Here is a 19,513-nt window from a genome sequence, read left to right on the forward strand (position 1 = left end):
GTTACAAGTATATAGTAATTTTTTACTATTAGTAATTATTTTGATTATTAGAATAAATAGTTTGATTACTAATATTAAACTTAGGAAACTAATACCATTATGTAAAGAGATTATTTTAGTAACTATACAGTAAATCATAAAAGTTTAATACATCCTTCAGTTTTCTCTTATTTTAGAGTTTTGCTCGATTTTTCAAGCTAAAAGTACTACTAATTATTTTTTCTGAATTTGAGATGATATGATATTTTTCAAGCTTACCCTATATTAAGTTCTGAAACTAATATCGGAAAAATCATCTTGTTGAAAGGGAAAAATAAAAGTAAACCATGAATGCATTAGCAGCAACAAGTAGGAACTTCAAGCAGGCAGCTAGGCTTTTGGGGTTGGATTCAAAACTTGAAAAAAGTTTACTCATTCCTTTCAGAGAGATTAAGGTTTGAGTATTGTTTTGTTTGTCGGTTTTTATTCCGTTGGAAATGCCTTTTCCCCCCATGGTTTTTGACTTTTTTCGACGGTTTCGTGCCGTCAAAAATACTCTTCATTTTTGTAGTTAGAACTATAATATTAAAACATTATATTAAATCTTAAGAACTCATTTTCGAAGATTAAGGAATAATTTGGGACTGTTTTCCTGAAATACTCGAAGTGGACTAGTTTTTAGATGACTAGAAGGATATCATGTCATTATATGTTAATGACTTATCGGTGGAAAACATTTTCATATCGTAATACTAATGCGGTGTTTTTTTCTTGATCCTATGAATCTGACTTATCTGACTTGTCTGAATCTGACTCACCTAAGTATTACTCTACTTGTTTAGTCAGATCCAAAATAGTATAAGTTTATTTCAGAAAATGTGCTTTTGAAATTTGTAGTAGACTTGTTTTAATTTTGAACCAAATGACCTAAAAAAAACCCAAGTTTGCCATTCAGACTACTCTGAGTTTATTCAAATCTCGAGTCAGATTTCACATTTGAATTCCAGAAAGAACATGTTTTTTTTTTACCTAAGCTGGAAGCCTAGAACATTATTTTTTCTGATTTCACATGACTCAGTGTATTGTAACTAAATTTCAGGTAGAATGTACAATACCAAAAGATGATGGCTCATTGGCATCTTTTGTCGGATTCAGAGTACAACACGACAATGCCAGAGGACCCATGAAAGGAGGAATCAGATACCATCCAGAGGTTTGTATAGATGTTCCTTATTTGATTCCAAAACAAGTTTAAAGCTATGACAACCAACTAGGAGTAGAGCACTAAAAGATCAACTCTCTTTTTCTTACTACATTAATGGGGGGAAATGCGAAATGGTCTAAAATAACGAGATAAACCTTTTATATGGTTCGCTTTTGAATACTCTCATGGATATTGCAGGTTGACCCTGATGAGGTGAATGCATTAGCTCAACTAATGACATGGAAAACGGCGGTGGCAAATATTCCATATGGCGGTGCTAAAGGAGGAATAGGATGTGATCCTGGCGAATTAAGCATTTCTGAGCTTGAACGGCTTACTAGAGTTTTCACGCAGAAAATACATAATGTAATTGGAGTTCACGCTGATGTTCCTGCACCTGACATGGGAACAAACCCACAGGTTGGTTTTACATATAGTTACAATTTTTTATCTAGCATTTTGATTTTTCTTATTTGAGCGGAATACCAGACAATGGCGTGGATATTGGATGAATACTCAAAGTTTCACGGCTATTCACCGGCCGTAGTGACTGGAAAACCTATTGTAAGTATAACTTTCTAACAAGATACACTTTTATGAGTAACTCGTCGAAGAAAAGTTTATACTACTATATTATGCATTCTCCGAACTTCAATGTACACGAAAAGACTGGTTCTAGCCCAACTACATTCAAAGCAATATCATAGCTTGAGGTTGATAATGAAAACTGTTTTGGCAGGAACTTGGTGGATCTTTAGGAAGAGATGCAGCTACAGGCAGAGGTGTACTCTTTGCGACAGAGGCATTGCTTAAAGAATACGGAAAAAGCATCTCGGGCCAACGATTCGTTATACAAGTAATTCTTTCTACCCTGCAATTTATTTTCACTAAACCCTAAAACTCTAAACCCATTAGACCCAATTTAAATTAAAGATTTTTGTGGTTCTTGAGTCGTCTAAATCTCTGTTCACACCAAATTCTCAGGGATTTGGGAATGTTGGTTCCTGGGCTGCCCAACTTATCGATGAAAATGGTGGGAAAATTTTAGCAGTTAGTGATATAAGTGGTGCTATAAAAAACAGTAACGGAATTGATATACCGAGCTTACTCAAACACGTGAAAGAGAACCGTGGAGTCAAAGGTTATCATGATGCAGATCCAATCGATCCAAATTCGATATTGGTTGAAGACTGTGATGTTCTTATTCCAGCAGCACTTGGAGGTGTTATTAACAGGCTAGTTCCCTTACTTTTTGCTCAGCAGTCTTTTTCCATTTTGCAGCTTTCAACTACTACTTCACCAATGCTAGCTTAATCTAAATTCTCTCTTTTTGTCTCCAGAGAAAATGCCAACGAGATTCAAGCTAAGTTTATCATTGAAGCGGCTAATCATCCGACCGACCCAGAGGCTGATGAGGTAAGTACATTTTGGGTTTTAATTGGACAAAAGCGAGAATCCAAAAAAAACGATTAATCTTTCAACACTAAGAGAGTGGAAAATGACATTTGATGTCTATATGCCTTAATTTACAGATATTGTCGAAGAAAGGCGTGGTTATACTCCCAGACATATTTGCTAACTCAGGTGGAGTTACTGTCAGTTACTTCGAGTGGGTTCAGGTAGCTAGCTCTACCCTTTTTTCTGTTTCTTACAACATACTTTTGTGTCATTGAGTGTGTCTTTTTTTTGTTTATGGATGAATTTAGAATATTCAAGGTTTTATGTGGAACGAAGAGAAGGTTCACAACGAACTTAAAACGTACATGATGAACGGATTCAAAGCTGTGAAAGAAATGTGCAAAACCCATAATTGCGATCTTCGTATGGGAGCCTTCACTCTTGGAGTTAATCGTGTTGCCCGAGCAACTACCCTTAGGGGCTGGGAAGCTTAAGAAAATGACATCATAGTAATTACTAGTTTTCTTCTTTTACATCACGAATATTAGAATTAGACTTTGTGTTGTTTCATGATTTAGATCTAAATTCAACAAAATAGGATTGTTAAAGTTTGAGTGGGGGATAGGATTTTTAAAGGTTTCTTTTAAAAACTCTACAACACAAAACTAAGTCTCGATATTTAAGACAATGTTTTTAATCTTATAAATTTGTAGAGGACATTCTATTTCTAGAGTGTTATCACGAAATATCTCTAAATGTCTAACTCCTTATTTTTAATATTTAAATCGAAGAAAGACTTTTTTTTTCTAAATCTACTTTTAAAAGAATTGCAAAAAGATTGTAACTACTTGCAAAAGGGTTGAAACTGCTTCTAAAAGAGTTGTTGCGAAAGATTGCAAAAGAATAGAAAAAAATATTGAATTTTTAACCAGATAAAATACAAATATTAGGTTTTTGATCAAATAAAAAATGAATATTAAATTTTTACTAAACAAAATATAACTCCTCTCTTTAACTATAAAACAAAAATTAAAATTGAGTATTTGGCTCAATTTGTATTCAAAATAGATTTGTAATTGGTGTTTGATCAAGACAAGTCACATTTGTTTTGCATTCTCCCACATGCTTCCAAATTCAATATTATTTCCCCCATCTCTCAAACACCATTATTTTACAAACAACATTGACAACAACGTTGAGTGGGACCATTAACTCAATCATATAATTTTAATTTGTTAATCTTCTTCTGCATCAGCATTGCATGAGAAATGATCTTTTCAAGATTGATATGACGAAGAACAAGCAACGAAGAAAAGCATTGAAAATAGTAAAAATAACCCAAAAGATTTACATGATTCGGTTAAGTATACCTACTTTAAGGTGAACAACTGCGTGATGGTTTCCAATATGGATAAAAAACAAGTTTCAAAGATATCTCTCGAGTTTTTGTTTATATAAGAGCATCTCCAATACAAAACTCATAAAAATCTCTATTCATCCTATGTGTCAAGTTCTAATTGAGATTCTCACTCTTAGGTGGCCTTAATAGAGATCTTCAATTTTTTTTTGTCTCCAATGCAAAACTCTAAACTTATCTTATTTACTTATGTGGCATAGTTATTTTTGTCAATAAATAATTAGTTATTTTAGAAAATATAGAAGACTCGATTTCTATTGGTTGAAAATCAAATATTGATGAGTTGGACAATTAGAGATATCTCAAGAGGACACTCTAGAAATAGAGTGTCCTCTTGAGATATCTCTATTCCACCCTCGACACGTCATCTTAGAGATCCAAATAGAGTGTTGCATTGGAGATGAATTTTAAGAAAAAACTCTAAAAATCTTAAGTGGCACTCATAATTTCTAAGATTGAGTGTTGCATTGGAGATGCTCTAACTCACAGGAAACTCTTACCCCATCGCCTCTCTTTCTAACTCAGAGATACATGAATAATACCTCTTATATTGGCAATCAGGCAAATATTAGCAAAACAGATCGGACTAAAAAATTTGTTCCTGAAAGCAATTTCTTGAGTCGCAAACGGGATTGGTTAACAACCCATATTCAAGATACTTTCAATGATCAGACATTAAATTAGTCAAATTTCAACCCATAAATAAAATGTACATAACCTTCCCAAAACATAATAACACCATCAACCCATCATCTATAATGTATATACTATAACATTTTTACTAACTTTTTATCAAAATTGTAAGAATTTATCCTAAATATATAAATGTGGAAACACTAAATATAACTTATAGTATGTTTAAAGATTTGAAAGCAAAATAAATTTAAATTACAACTACTATGTGCCCTTGATCATAAATCTATAGTTCATTGATGATCTTCTTCCAAACCCAGATAAAAGTCTGCATGGTGATAATCTTGCTTTCTTAGATTCAGTAATGGTTTCCAGTTTTGGTGACCAAATCTTCTCTTTTGATGATCCAACTAATAAATCATAATGTTTTTTCAATTCTGGTGTACTACAAAGAAAACTACTATCACTAGGACTACTACTATTAGTAGTAATTCTAGTTTTTGAAGTAATAAGTTTAATTATCAATTGTGGTAAAACCCTAATTAACATTCTTCCATCTTCACCCTTTACATATTGGAAAGGAAACTCACAAAAGTTGATTGGAGTACTTGTATTATTCTTTGAAGAAGTAGTACTACTACTACTTGATGGTGATGAAGCAAACAATGAGAGAGAATTAATCGTAAGCATTTTGTAAGCGAAACGATCAATTGGTAGAACAAAGTAAGTCTCACCGGGTATTAACTCATCGCCTATCGATAAAGTCGGAATGTTTTGACCTATAAAAAATGAGTTTGAATTGCATATCATCTTGTCTGGGTATTGAAACATGATTTCACCTGCTAATCTTTCCCCTTTTAGGGTTTCTATATTACCTTCCCAAAAGACTAATTTAACAATTGATGAAGATGAAGAAGATGATGATAACTTCAATTTATGATGAGGGAAACATAGAGTGCTTGCATTACCCATGTCACATAAAATTTTGAGAGAGAGAGAGAGATGATGACTTGTTGGATATATGGGTTATGGATTTAGATGAGTGTGAGAGAGATAGAAGACTAGGTAGGTTGATTATATAGTGGCAGACTATAGAAATGTCAAAGTTTATGATTTAGGTGATTGTTTGACTTCTCAACAAAAAAAAAAGGTGATGGTTTGACTATTGAAATGTCAAAGTTTATGTAAATTAAGTATAAGAGGCCGGTGGTCATATATGTCGTCTAGCTCTGAGATTGAATGAATATGAATGGTATAGAGTATAGGAGCCTATGGTTGTCCTTCCAAGGAAATCCAACTTGTTCTTCCCCTTATTAAATAGGGCAACCCATTCATCCTATAAGGACCAAGAACATTTAAGAAGGTTCTAGATCTTCTGATTCATGTGATTTTACTTTCAAAAGTGATAAAAGTATTTGGGGATCACTCTCGCGTGGACGAAGTATTTCATCCCCCTTTTGATGTTGTTACGTCACAATCAATTCACTTTCTGAGTCAAATTCAACCGTTTAGGCCTTTAAACAGACTTCTAATAGTTTTCTTTTACTGTACTAAGTTTTCATTCAGTTGAGTTTTCTAATAGGAAGTTTTCATTTTCTTGAGATTCTACAATTTATTTATATATTAAGATTTTTATTCGAATTTGATTAGGTTTAGGTCACCTTATACTACATAAATGAGATCAAGTTGTTGTTTAATTCGTTCATTGTATCAATAAAATTTCAGTAGTTCTTTACTCTACGAGTTTTTTTGATTTTTATGTTTTTGATATAGATCTGAAGTTTTTTTGAGTTTTCCTTCTGCAAAAGAAACAATGGTTCTTTTTTGTCTTGACATTAGTTTCTTTCTTTCTTTTCATTGTAGCCCCTAAGTTTACAGTTGGCCCTCCTCGGAGTTTCATTCAAAAACCAATTCTTTAACATAACCAAATTGCAACAGCTCCTCTTATAATTCTAAGTTATTGAATTTTTTTTCCATAATTTGGGATGTTGCAAGTTTAGTAAAGATTTGGTCATAGTAACTGGTCTAAATCTAGAGGATCTCTGACTTGTGTTAAGCAAAAAATTTGGTCCTCGTCTGTCTGTGGATCATCTTCTTCGTCATCACTTTTTTCATCTTCATCTTTTTCATGGGGTGAATTTAGGAAAGAAGAAATTAGTCTGGGTCTTTTTTGTGTAACGGGATACTTTCAAAAATTCAGGACATGCTCAGAGCCTTTAGAAAGGAGACACATGAGCAAAATGGTACCCACTTTTAGAATTTCCCCCTTCACGAAGAGGGTGTTTGATTTTTGTACTTGCTAAGTAGTAATAGTAGTACCTTTTTTTTTTTTTTAAAGGAAGTAGTAATAGTAGTACTTAGTAGGTGTAAGCACTTCCTTCAACAAAAAAAAAAAGTGGCAGCACTTAGAATTGTTGAAAAAACAAACGCCCTCCTCTAAGTTACGCTAACGACCTCGGGAGTGTTTGTAGAATGTGACTGCCACAATATACCGGGGACAGCATAAGCACTTAAACTGGCTATACACCCCGATTGATCACCAGGATCTTTTTCGAAATACACACCCATAAAATTTGTAGATATGGGTTGAAGTGAAATCTAATTGATTTATCAAAGCGACAAAGCATTCTCGTAAGGGGTGGAGATTTTAAGTTCATTATATTACTCCACATGGTACAGCCAGTTAGAAGAGAACGCCATTCTTTTTTTTTGATGTGAAGAGAACACCATTTTTTTTTTGAACTGAAGAGAACACCTTCTTGTTCACCTATCATGGTTATTTAGTTTCTTTATTGTAAATATAAATCGAAATGTTGATATGTTATCTAAACAGACTAAACATTGTAACCGGAGTATCAGCCTATCAATGTAACTACCTTCATAAGTACTGGTACAAAAAACAATTGGAATCTGTGTATCTGAGTAATAACCAGTCATATTTCCTCATCAAAGTTTGATTCGTCTGGACCCGACTAATCTTAGTTAGAAATACAATGGTCATTTTGGGGGGATGTTAAAAAATTTGTAATTTTTTTGGTTCCTCCAACCAATTGTATTTTGGGCAGTTTTAGACTCCACTCTAAAATGTTATTGGCGGCCCATCAAGACAACAATGGAACGAAAATTGTGAAGAAAGGAGGCACCAATAAACACTTTTGGTGGCGCTTTTAAAACTTCTTTAATATTTTTTTTGTTTCTTCTCTCTCCCCTCCTACCACCACCATCAACTCCGGCGATACAATCAATATTATCACTCTCCGAAGCCACTCCTTCCTCTTTTCTCTCTCTCTCTCTTTTTCCCTCTCTAAGTTTCGGCGATGGAAAAGGCCCCTTCGCCGGAACTCTTGTCTGATTTTTCAGAGGAAGGGTCGTCTGAAACACCATGTAAGGTTTTAAATATGGAATTCCATACCCAAACAAAGCAACCTTCGTCTGGATCTAGAAGACCAGATCCAGACGACCTTCGTCTGGTTTCCAAACAAAGGAACCATTCCTTCGTCTTGAAACCAGACGAAGGGTTCTAGATGAAGGGGGGGTATTTAGAGAGAGTGAGAGCAATAAGCAGAGAGGGATGGAGAGAGAGAAAGAGAGAGGAAAGAGGAATTTTTTTTCCTTTTGTGTTTGAATGTTGCCGGTCCGAAGAATTGGTCGGCAGGCAACCTTCGTCGCTGAAGATGATGTGACAGAGATAGGAGATGAGATGGAGGAGAGAAAGATAATGACTAGTTAACGGTGTTATAACAGAATCTGAAAAATGAGACCATCTAGATATTTTTTATAAAATAAGGGGGTAGACAGGAAGCTGATTACAAAATTTAGGGTTATTTAGAAAATAACCCTTTTTTCAATTTTCCCTAAAATCAGATAGATTCCTACTTTTGTGGGTGTAATCTTACAGAATAAGGCGTTTATATAAAAAAAAAGATTTATGAAATAAATTATCTACTTCTTCACCTCCAAGAGAGAGAAGAAAGAGAGAGAGAGAGAGAGACGTATGAAAAATTGAGATGCATTGCACCTTGGAAAGCTTAAAGAAAACTAGGGCAGAAACATCGGCACGATTATCATCATATTTCTGACACGTCAGCTTTGATTCTTTGATTCAGGACACATCTCCATCCCCCGCCCAATCTCTTTGCCGATATTTTTGAATTATTTAGAGTTATACTCGATCCCTTCCCCTTCAATCCAAAAATATCCGGAAACAACAACTCTTTTTTTGATGAAAGTCGAAACAACAACTCTAGTTCAACAAAAAAAATAATATCTAGGTCTAGTAGTTGGAGAGTGAACTACTTGTAATTGTTTAGACTAAATCCTGTCAGAGTATATCACATACAATCAACTTTAATCTTGATCTTCAACCTTTATTCTTTATACAGTTCATTAGAAAGGCAGTCAAATCTTCTTTCTGATTTTGTGATCTCTAACTTTGATCTTAATAAAGCACCAGAGTGTGGCTAATAGCCACCAACTACGAACTTAGTTGTTCTACTTCTATGCTAATCGTCATGAGACATTGACACATTATGAAAATGTGATAAACATGATAAAACCGCTTAAATTAAACTAATAATGAAAGAGACCCAAAATCTATTAACATGACAGAAATCTAAAGCTCGAAAACTTATTACATTATTTATACATTTATTTTTGTGGTATGTCAAAAGTCCATAAACATAATATTGTTGTTGTTTGAAATCGACTATGATCGACGTTAGTCGTTACAAGGCATTGTTACATCATGAAGATGTTATAAGCACGATAACCGCCTAAATTAATTAATGAAAGAGGTATATAGCCCGGCAATTTTATTACATTATTTATTCCTTTAGTAAACCAAAATCAATGAAGTTTAATCAATTTCATCAAAAAAAAAACTATAAGAGCATCTCTAACACTCTAAAAGTTTGAAAATTATTTAGGTGACATTTTATAGATTGTTAGTTTTCTTTTAAAATATAGAAAGTTGATGCGGATATTGGGAATTAAAATTACTCGCTTTTAAAAAAAAATCAAATTGAAATTAGTCCTGAGACACCATAAATTTTTTTCTTTTTTTTTTTTTTTTGTTAAAAGACACCATAAAGTTAAAAGGTACATTATCTTAAGAGGGAAATTTGATTCTACCGAGTTGTTTTTCTACGCGTATTCAAACGCACACCATTATAAGATGCAGTTTCCAATCAATAGACTTTTTTTTCTTTCTTTTTTTTGTTGAACGTTCCAATCAATAGACTTGTTGGTATAAAGAGACTTGTTAGGTCCCAACACCAAATCTTAAGCATGTGATATAGGTATGGGTCCCAAATTATGGATCGGCCCCACCTACCGTTATTTATAACTTATAAGTCATGCAACATCCTAGTACTACATGCATTGTCTTCGAACACATGATTTGTTTTTAGAGAACAAAAAATTACTTGTTGCATGTGTACTCCACTCCCTATTAGGTACATGGTGGGTGTTAATGGATACTCATTTTTGAGGAACTCATCCTAAACCAAAACTGTTTATACCGATTTTAGATTTGCATTTTCTGTCTGGCGAGTGAAACTTACAAGTTAGATTTGAGTAAAATTATCTGGGAAAGAAAAATTATAATTGACGGGAGGTAGAAAAAAAAAAGTCGGACTAAATACCTATTTGCGTTTGGAATCCTGTAAATTTTCATACATTATGATCGTTCATATTTAGTTCATCAATTCGAATACAAAATCGTTTTTCTTCATAAATTATTTTCTTTGTTTTTCGTCATAACGAGTTATGAATAGAAATAATGTGTTATGTACAAGAACGACACAATATAGTTGTTCGTAATATGTTATGAATAGAAAATAAATTTGAGTTAGTGTATCAAAATAAAATTGTCTTCTTTTATTTCAGTTTGACAAGTTCTCAACGATTCAATTATCCACTAAATGTAAGATTTTATGATTAGTTCATCATTGGTGTCATTTTCAACAAAAGAGATATCAGAATAGAGAAAGAAATTAAGTATATCATCATCTAATTAAGTTTCATTTGCAGTTTCTCTCTTTCTAGAACAATAACTGTTGTTAGATGTAGCAAAACTAATTTCGATTTTTCTATTTATAGTATTATATTCATATGAGAATTTTTTTAACTTGTAACAGCTTTGTAAGAGGTTTGCAACAACTTAACAAGAGGTTTGCAGAACTTATTTGGTTTTTAACCAAACAAAACTCAATCAAAATTTATTTAATATGAAACTTCATAGCAATTTTTGATATACAAAGATAAAACTTTAATAACCTAATCAGCATCTGAACTCGTAGTCATGGGTGGCAATGCCGTGGATGCATTTCTTCACTCTGTAAATCCGGAACATTGGGCTGATGTTTTCTTTCCAGGAAAAAGGTACGGTTTAATATGTTCTTCGCTCTCCGAATCCTTTAATTCGTGGATAAGGGATGAGAGAGTTCTTCCAATAACCGTAATGCTAGATATGTTGAGGATTAAAATTATGAACATGATGAATGCAAGAAGAACTGAGTCGGCAACTTGGGACTCTTTCTTGTGCCCTAAGGTCAACGAAAAAATGCAGTCTAGATTCAACGTTGCCTGTAGCTGGAAGTGCATACAATCAGGTAAATTTGTGTATGAAGTAATGTCCATGCCGAGTCACTCTGTGGACCTTGGGGCTCTTACATGCACATGTCGTAAGTGGCAAGTCCAAGGTATCCCTTGTGAGCATGCCATATTGTGTATTAAAGTGCATGGAGGTGATTCATCATCCTTTTTTGATCCCGCTGTTACAACGGATGCATACTGTAAGACTTATAGTCATTCCATAAACCCTGTCCCATCTTTCGATCAACCAAACACGTTTGATGAAGCCAGCAAGATACTTCCTCCTTTAACCAAGAAACGTCCGGGCAGACCACGTTCTGTAAGAATTGAAAGTTCTGGAAACTTTAAAAAGAGACAGCGGATATCCGGTAGGTGTAAAAAGCTCTCTTATCACAACCGTGCTTCGTGCAACGAAGCGATATAGTGATTGAAATCGTTTTTATATCAGCAGCAAAAACTAGGGGCACTCTACAACTTTGAAAAGCATTTACAGTGTTGGAGCTTTTCAAATTTTTGAAGAGAGTCATATTTTAGCCTTTTGCTGCTTTGATTTTTTTGTATCTTTTGTCGAGCTTAATGTATTTGTGTTTAAAGTTAATGTATTATCTTATATTTTGTTAATGTGTATTGTGCCTGAACATAATGCATTACATGAAACTTTTAGTTTTGTCCAGTACATTTTTATATTTACCAGAAAGTTTAAGTTTGTCCGGTTAATTTTTTTATTTACCGGAAAGTTTAAGTTTTTCCAGTGTTCAGAATATATTTTTTCTAAGTCAAGTCGAGTACATATTATTATTTACCGAAATTTATTTTATGTTTTGAGAATAAATTTTTTCAAAGGGACTTTTTCTAAGTTTTGTCTAGAACATTTTTTTATTTACCGGAAATTATTTTGTTTCCCGGGTTCTTTTTGGGAAAACTTTCTAAGTTTATTCCAGTACATATGGATTTTCCGGAAAATTTCTAATTTTTTTTTTTGGAAAAATTTCTAAGTTTTTGGGAAAAACAATGGATTGCCCAAGCTTCGGCATGTTATGTTTTATGTACCGGAATATATTTTTTCTAAGTCATGTCGAGTACATATTACTATTTACCAAAAATTATATTATGTACCGGAAATTTTTTTTCTTCCCGCGACTTGTTCTAAGTTGTGTCTAGTAAATTTTTTTATTTACCAGAAATAATTTGTTTCCCCAGGTTTTTTCGGAAAAAATTCTAAGTTTTGTCGAGTACATAAATTTATTTACCGGAAAGTAAAACTTTTCCCGGATTTTAGAAGATTTTTTCCTAAGTTATGTCAAGAAAACATATTTTTGACTAACAAAAGTTTCACATAAACACAACCAAAAGTTTTTCCAGTACTTAGTAAAACAAAAAAACTATCACAATAACAACCAAAAACACAACCATAAGTTTTGAGTAACAAAAGTTTCACATAAACACAACCATAAACAACTATTCATGACCCTTCATTTATCATCCTTCTCCATACCTCCTTTGATTCTTCCAAAATTTTGAAAGTTACTTCTACCCTCTTTCTCCTTGCTTTGTCTGCATAAGTTTCCAGCTGCGAGCAGGCCGCCGGAAAATTGGACTGGTTGCTTATGTTGAAGATATCCTCCAACTGGAGCATTACGTAGAGTCCACAGTCTGGACTGTTTGATTCAAAAATAAAATGTGAGTTTAAAGAAACTCAATAACTACTAAAGTAAGGAAGCAAAATTTAGACTCACCTATCCCCTTGCTGAGGGCAGTCAACCCCCTTTACATAGGATATCTTTTTCGTCATCCTTTCTTTAGCGTATTGCCCACTTCGTTTGCGCGTGCACTTCATCTTTATCAATGTCTCTGCCAGCTGCGATGCAAATTTCTTTGCATTATTGTTGCATTGCTTAGCCAGGTTAGTGTCACGCTGCAAAGAGTTGTAGTGCTTCCATTCATTTTCTTCAAATTCATAGACAAGCAGAGTCCAATGATGACCCTCGAATGAGTCATCAGTGTACGGCGTATTCAGTGGCGCACACAACGTTGTAGTATGATCTTTGATGTATTGCGCTTCCAGCCGTTGATTTAAATTGGCCTCAATACTTGCCTGACTCCGCTCTTGTTTTATCAAGGTCTGCAAACCATTTAAATTCAGTGACTACTATTTAAATTCAGTGACTACTATTTACTCAACACTCCGCTGATTTAAATTCAGTATTGGCCTCAATACTCCGCTGATTTAAATTCAGTGACTACTATTTACTCAACACCATTTAAAAATGAATTATATGTTTGACAAGGAAACTTACAAAAAGCAATGAAGATAGGAAAATAACTTCTTTGTTCACGTCTCGGGCGTCCTGTGCAAGGTGGTCCTCAAACCAGTCTATGATTTGCGAGTCACATCCCCGATTCATCATAAGTTCATCCAAATCTTTTGCTTTCAGGCAATGTTCTTTATCCTTGTTCCAGACTTCGAGGCTGTACATAGAATCCAATCCAGCCACACAATTATTTTCCAGAAAGATATACATTTACTATACAAATTGTTTACCATACATTTTTTTGTTTACCAGACATTTAATTATTTACCAGTTACTGAGTTATTTACCTTGTCCACCCGTATGTCATGAATTCTAGCATTAGTGATTTTTCTTTCTCCTGGACGTAGGGCCATAACCCTCCTTGTCTCCAGTTACTTATTGGTTCTTTCACTTGTTTCTTCATTGTGATCGACTCTATATCAATCACAGGGAATTTAATGGCAGCTGCTGCTCTGGATGTTTGTTTTCGTGTTCTGGGATTATCCTTGACCCTTTTGATAAGAGATGTTGTTTTAGTAATTGACCCTTTCTGTGTCTTCGATACTACTCGTTTTGGGGGGCTGACGTGTGGTGATTTAATTTTTCTACTTGTTCCAACATGATCCAATTTTTTGGATACTTTTTCCACCGATGCTCTCCCCATTTCTGCAATATCGGCGAAATTCTCTTCAGCTGTTTGACAAACATCATCTCCTTGCTGTGGTGGTGGAGTCCACACAATAATTTGCGTCCCCAAGTTAAGATCAAAACTTGGGAAATCATTGTTGTCATCCTTCATAATATCTGTCAAATAATGTATATTCAGAAAAATAATGTTTTTAACAAACTAGGAAACTTTAATTATTTCACCACATAATTTGGCAACATTACCTCTCTTGGGAGGCATCTCTTTTTCATAAGTATCATCCACCCACCCTGCATGCTCACTAGACAAATTGATATGAACCTCATCTTCATCATCCATCTCATCATTTCCTTCTTCATCCAGCTTGGCTTTCTTTTTTTCCTCTCCCTCATTGCTTTCATCATTTAGCATGCTTATTATACTTTCTCAGAAAAAGAATAAAACTGAAAAAGAATAATATTTACTGAGAATATAAAATAAAATAGAAACTATTTCATTACCATCTTCATTGCCATCGCTATCATCTTCGTCACTGTCTTTAAGTTGATACTTATTACTCCGATCATTTTTCTTGTCCTTCCTTTCATCTTTCTCCTCTTTCTCATCTTTGTCACTTCCATCCTCGCTTCCATCTTTCTCCTTTTCATCTTCGTCACTGTCATCATCTTGTTCCTCATTATCATCTTTCTCATCATCTTCCTCATTATCATCTTTATCATCATCTTCCTCATTATCATCTTTCTCATCATCTTCCTCATCATCTTTTTCTCTACCCTCATCCTCACTTTCTTCTCCTTCATCATCTTCTTCTCCCTCTTCATCATCTTTTTCTACACCCTTTCCCCCCTCATCTTTCTTGTCTTTCTCTTTCTCCTCTGTCTTCCCTTTCTCCTCTTTCTTCTGTTTCTCTTCTTTCTCTTTCTCTCCATCTTTTGGATCTTCCATCTTACTTTTTCCCTTACAATAACGTGCGCGTAGCTCCTCCACACTATCCGTAACCTAGATTAGGCCATCTTCTCCTCTAACCTGTTCTTCTACAGGAACTAAAAAGGTTTGAAGGAGTGCCTCATATGCTTTGTAAGAATCATCCCTATCCACGCACGCTTCTTGCAGTTTTTCTTTAAGTTCAGCATTTTCCTTTTGTAGCTGTTCAATCCTTAGAAGCAATTCATCTACCACTTCTGTGTTCTTTGGGGCTGACAGCAACTTTTTTTCTTGATCAGTTGGTGGGTACACAAATGATTCACTGACCTGATTTAATGTACAATAAACCAGATTATTTACCAGGAACTAAACATTTACTAGGAAATAATGTTATTTACCAAGAACAAAACAATTTAATGGTTCCTTTTCTATTTACCAGAACAAAACAGTTTCCCATTAACACTGATCAAATGTATACCTGTTCTGCAGTAAGATTTGCAAGCTTCTGGTTAAATGTATCATCAATATTGGTCAAAGACCACCTCACGATCCTAGGCAGCTCATCCCTAAACCTCTCTTCTCGATCAAAACATGTAGTATGCTCGCAAAACCACACCTATAAAAAACATAGAGTATGAGACACATGAAGTTAAGTTTAAATTTAAATGATAAAAAACATACTCACAGGAAGTAATACAAGGCATCCTGAAGCTTTCAGTGGGTCGTTGGGGTACTTATTGATATGATCAATAAGGAATGAGTGCACTGCTGTTGGCCAACACAAAGTTTGAATTGATTCCATTGTATGCAAGTTGAAGAGAATACGCATTGAAACCTTGTAACCTGTTAGGGGAGCAAATAAAACACTTGCATAAATATACATGATGATCAGCCTGATCACATCCATGTCATCTACCTCTCCGTTGACAGCAATTCTCAGTGCATTGGATATTTGTATGCATGATATCATTCCAGGGATTTCACCGAAGTACTTCATACAAAAATCTATTTCAGGCTGCTTTACTGATCTATTTTTAGGGAAGACTTCTCTCACCTCTCTTGACAATGGCATACCTAGAATTAGGGCCACATCTTCAGGTTTCAGTTCCATTTCTTTCCCCGCCAACGTAAACCTTTCTGTCGAACTAGAATAGAGGCAGAGAATTTCAAAGATAGCCTTGTTGGGTTTGTTTATGTTATCCCAATCTATTTTGTCCTCAACAAAAGCCATCACCAAATTTTTAAATGGAGTATCGGCTAACAACTCTTTCTGTCTAGTCGACATCTTTGGATATGTGTTCTTCATTTGTCTCCACGTATTTCGAAAGGCATACTTATAAGCCTTCGGCACCAATGCTGCAAGGTTGGGTGGTCTATTTTTCCGTTCACCCGTTGAGTTTCCAACTTCTGTTTTTGTTTTCTTTCCTTTCTTTTTTTTGCTGCTTTCTTCTCTCTCTGGTGCAGCTTTTCTCTTGCCTTTCCTTTCTCTCTCTGCATTGTCTTTTACTTCAATGTTCTCTGGTGCAGCTTTTCTCTTGCCTTTCTTTTCTCTCTCTGCATTGTCTTTTACTTCAATGCTCTCTGGTGCAGCTTTTCTCTTGCCTTTCCTTTCTCTCTCTGCATTGTCTTTTACTTCAATGCTCTCACTACTTTCTACCTGTAAAAAATTTAACAACCAGGAAAGACTGTTGTGTCACACATTACAACAAACACTTGAAATGCATGGTCATCTTTACCAGGAACCCAAAAACATTTTCAAGGAACAAATCATTTACAATGGATATTGACCGTATACAAAAATGATTTACCAGGAAGAAAACAATTTACTAAACAAAACATTATTCTCATCAAGAAATCTATATCACTTGGAACAATATCATTCCAGTACAATAAAATATTTTCATGGAACAAAACATTTTTCAGTAAACAAAATTATTTACCAGGAATAAAACAATTTACAGTGCAAAATATTATTCCCATGAACACTAGACAAATCTAAATCACAGTAAAACATAATATTTTCAAGAATAAAAAACATTTACCAGAATTTCATTTATTTACCAGGAATATTTTCAACAACAACATTTTTTTTACCACAATATGGAACATTTACCAGAATAAAAAACATTTACCAGAAACATTTTCAAGAACAAATGATTTTTTTTCAGTTTCATACCTTCTTCTTTCTTGGGCTAGTTCTTCTAGCCAGAATTTCTGCTATAGGTCTTTCCTTTACTGATATCTCTCTACTGGAAGTTGGTTCTATGATAGTGACACCCTTTGATTTCTTGTTTGTATCTTTATTTTTCACCATATCTGCGTCAAAGAAATGAAAGATTATACACAAATTTTATGGTTTCTAAAAACTTCTAGGGTTTCTAAAATCTTCTAGGGTTTCTAAAATCTTCTAGGGTTTCTAAAATCTTCTAGGGTTTCAAACAAACAATAAGAGATCATTTCTATAAACTTTAATGGTTTCTAAAATCTTGCGTCCAAAAAGAAAGTTCAATCACCATATCTGCGTCTGAAAGTTAAGGTTTTCACAAATTTTAGGGTTTCAAAAAAATTTTAACAAAAAAACTTTTATCAAACAAGTTTAGGGGGATGAGATAGAAGTAAAACCTACTTGAATCCCTTCACAAACTTGTAGATTCTTTCTCCAAACAGACTTGAATCCCTTCCTTTTCTTCAAAAACTCTTGAATCCCTTCAGAAGTAAAAGTTGAAGGAGGAAGATGCAGGAGGAAGATGAATGATGAAGAAAAAGTTGGAGAAAGAAATTTCTTGAGAAGGAGCAAATTTACCTGGGAAGAGGGACTCGGCGTGGGAAGAATTAAATGTGGAAGTGACCGTTTGCAGGAAACGTCACTTCCGTCCCTCCAATGCGTCAGAAATCGCGCCAAAAAATCCCCAAATCCCGGTTAAATTTCAATGGCACGGGGCGTAAATTCGATGAACTCGGAGGTTCTTTCCGTCATTTCAAGTCCCGGCCTGACATTTTGGACCTCTCGTTTATTTATGGGCAACCGTGGACGCCCAGCCCATTTTGGGCCTCCTTTTGGACGTCCAGCCCAATCCCTCTAAAATAATTGGATTTTTGAGTGAAGAATAACCTTCTTAATTAGTAGAAAATTGATTAAATAAGGAATTTTAAAGAGAACTTGACCCTCGGCAGGTACTTGCATTATCTATGACTTTTAAGATATGCGAGTGTCTTTGTAACTGTGAGAATAGTCCCACATGAAAGAATGAGTAACTAGCAACCAAGAATATAAGATATACGTCCTCTCCATTCATTGCCAATTGATTTTGAGTTGGATGACCACAAACTTAACATTGTATCAGAGCCAAGCCCACACGTGATAGGCTTAAAAGTCACACGTGCTCCACATGTGAGGAGGCGTGTGAGAATAGCTTCACATGGAAGAATGAGTAACTAGCAATCAAGAATATAAGATATAGGTCATCTCCACTCATTGCCAATTGGTTTTGAGTTGGATGACCACAAGCTTAACAGTAACAACGAAGATAAAATTGATATGACAAAGAAAATGTGCTTCGAGTTAAGAGTCGTATACTTATTAATTTTTCTTTGCAGACCGAAAGTCATACATTGATAGATTCACATTGGTTAGGGGGGAGGAATTAATAGTGGATGAGAAAGTGAATTATAAGATGCCTTGGTTCATTGAAGGAAATATGTCTAAAACGGTTTTTTCATTTTTAACAAAATGACTTTAGAAGTTTGGAATCAGTCGTTATGTCAACCGCGTTTAGAAGAGAAAAAGATGAAAAAAACGAAAGAGAAGAAAAAGGAAGTCAACAAAGTGTTCGTTTTGTTCTAATTCATTAGGGACTTAAAAGAGTGATCTCCGGGTGTTACTATTTGGATTACTTATTTTGATCAGTTTAATAAAATTCGTCACTTAAATTTTAGTATACAAATGGTAACCTCAAAAGGTCTAAGTGAGATTCACTCAATAAAATTAAAACAACCTCTAATCTTATTTTAAAACTTAAAACAAATAGCAATATACATCGGTTAATGCTAGATTCTAGAAAAACACTCATTTCATGTGATTTGGATAAAGAACTGAAAGGTTAAATATTTTGGGTTAATTCAATAATGAGATTAAAGTTGGGTTAATTTCGTTGTGGATTTCAATTTGTGACCAACTCACCGTTTTGACCATCATAAGTGTTCGCAATTCGATTTGCCTCAAGGGTCAAAAAAATTTCAAATTTTTTTAAAACATAGACGCCACCTCATCTATCCCTCTCTCTTCTATTTCATCACTTCTCTCTTCTATTTCATCACCTCTCTCCTCCACTTCATCTTTCTCGCCACCTCATCGTCCTCATCGTCTTCACCGACGAAGGTCGCCGACCGGTCAATTTTCCGGCCGGCGGCCTTCAAACATAATTTTT

The 19,513-nt window shown here is 34.5% G+C and overlaps 5 protein-coding genes across 5 annotated transcripts; 2 read left to right on the forward strand and 3 right to left on the reverse strand.

The window, feature by feature from the left end:
• Positions 1-254: 254 nt before the first annotated feature.
• Positions 255-3,183, forward strand: LOC147541466 (glutamate dehydrogenase B-like). Its single transcript, XM_086633312.1, has 9 exons — positions 255-434; positions 1,079-1,192; positions 1,382-1,603; positions 1,673-1,747; positions 1,923-2,039; positions 2,168-2,418; positions 2,524-2,599; positions 2,716-2,802; positions 2,890-3,183. The coding sequence occupies exons 1-9, from the start codon at positions 327-329 to the stop codon at positions 3,073-3,075; spliced, it is 1,236 nt and encodes a 411-aa protein (XP_086489438.1). The 5' UTR covers positions 255-326; the 3' UTR covers positions 3,076-3,183.
• Positions 3,184-4,884: 1,701 nt separating this feature from the next.
• Positions 4,885-5,603, reverse strand: LOC147541467 (uncharacterized). Its single transcript, XM_086637623.1, has one exon. The coding sequence runs from the start codon at positions 5,601-5,603 to the stop codon at positions 4,896-4,898; it is 708 nt and encodes a 235-aa protein (XP_086493749.1). The 3' UTR covers positions 4,885-4,895.
• A 5,329-nt stretch (positions 5,604-10,932) lies between these two features.
• LOC147541468 (uncharacterized) lies at positions 10,933-11,649 on the forward strand. Its single transcript, XM_086632252.1, has one exon. It carries the CDS (start codon positions 10,933-10,935, stop codon positions 11,647-11,649), a length of 717 nt encoding a protein of 238 aa, XP_086488378.1.
• Positions 11,650-12,538: 889 nt separating this feature from the next.
• Positions 12,539-14,501, reverse strand: LOC147541469 (uncharacterized). Its single transcript, XM_086632253.1, has 5 exons — positions 14,408-14,501; positions 13,825-14,320; positions 13,523-13,694; positions 12,962-13,347; positions 12,539-12,883 (listed from the first exon to the last, which is right to left on the reverse strand). The coding sequence occupies exons 1-5, from the start codon at positions 14,499-14,501 to the stop codon at positions 12,688-12,690; spliced, it is 1,344 nt and encodes a 447-aa protein (XP_086488379.1). The 3' UTR covers positions 12,539-12,687.
• A 143-nt stretch (positions 14,502-14,644) lies between these two features.
• On the reverse strand, positions 14,645-17,961 carry LOC147541470 (uncharacterized). The gene is made up of 6 exons (XM_086636079.1): positions 17,890-17,961; positions 17,713-17,792; positions 17,263-17,402; positions 15,772-16,743; positions 15,565-15,702; positions 14,645-15,413 (listed from the first exon to the last, which is right to left on the reverse strand). Exons 3-6 carry the CDS (start codon positions 17,398-17,400, stop codon positions 15,162-15,164), a joined length of 1,500 nt encoding a protein of 499 aa, XP_086492205.1. The 5' UTR covers positions 17,401-17,402; positions 17,713-17,792; positions 17,890-17,961; the 3' UTR covers positions 14,645-15,161.
• Positions 17,962-19,513: the final 1,552 nt, after the last annotated feature.

The sequence above is a fragment of the Eschscholzia californica genome, unplaced genomic scaffold (genome assembly GCF_041429995.1).
Source record: "Eschscholzia californica isolate CP2 unplaced genomic scaffold, dmEscCali1.0.p SCAF_4, whole genome shotgun sequence".
In the NCBI taxonomy this organism is placed as follows: Eukaryota; Viridiplantae; Streptophyta; class Magnoliopsida; order Ranunculales; family Papaveraceae; genus Eschscholzia; species Eschscholzia californica.

What these genes read in the sequence shown, in the direction of transcription:
- LOC147541466 (XM_086633312.1), top strand. Translation starts at nt 327, where the DNA reads ATGAATGCATTAGCAGCAACAAGTAGGAACTTCAAGCAGGCAGCTAGG. An exon ending in GAATCAGATACCATCCAGAG is followed by an intron (nt 1,193 to 1,381) that starts GTTTGTATAGAT and finishes TGGATATTGCAG; the next exon opens with GTTGACCCTGATGAGGTGAA. An exon ending in GTTACTTCGAGTGGGTTCAG is followed by an intron (nt 2,803 to 2,889) that starts GTAGCTAGCTCT and finishes GGATGAATTTAG; the next exon opens with AATATTCAAGGTTTTATGTG.
- LOC147541467 (XM_086637623.1), bottom strand. Translation starts at nt 5,603, where the DNA reads ATGGGTAATGCAAGCACTCTATGTTTCCCTCATCATAAATTGAAGTTA.
- LOC147541468 (XM_086632252.1), top strand. Translation starts at nt 10,933, where the DNA reads ATGGGTGGCAATGCCGTGGATGCATTTCTTCACTCTGTAAATCCGGAA.
- LOC147541469 (XM_086632253.1), bottom strand. Translation starts at nt 14,501, where the DNA reads ATGGATGATGAAGATGAGGTTCATATCAATTTGTCTAGTGAGCATGCA. An exon ending in ATGACATACGGGTGGACAAG is followed by an intron (nt 13,695 to 13,824) that starts GTAAATAACTCA and finishes TTCTATGTACAG; the next exon opens with CCTCGAAGTCTGGAACAAGG. An exon ending in TGCCCTCAGCAAGGGGATAG is followed by an intron (nt 12,884 to 12,961) that starts GTGAGTCTAAAT and finishes TGAATCAAACAG; the next exon opens with TCCAGACTGTGGACTCTACG.
- LOC147541470 (XM_086636079.1), bottom strand. Translation starts at nt 17,400, where the DNA reads ATGGTGAAAAATAAAGATACAAACAAGAAATCAAAGGGTGTCACTATC. An exon ending in CTAGCCCAAGAAAGAAGAAG is followed by an intron (nt 16,744 to 17,262) that starts GTATGAAACTGA and finishes AATTTTTTACAG; the next exon opens with GTAGAAAGTAGTGAGAGCAT. An exon ending in GATGCCTTGTATTACTTCCT is followed by an intron (nt 15,703 to 15,771) that starts GTGAGTATGTTT and finishes TGTTTTTTATAG; the next exon opens with GTGTGGTTTTGCGAGCATAC.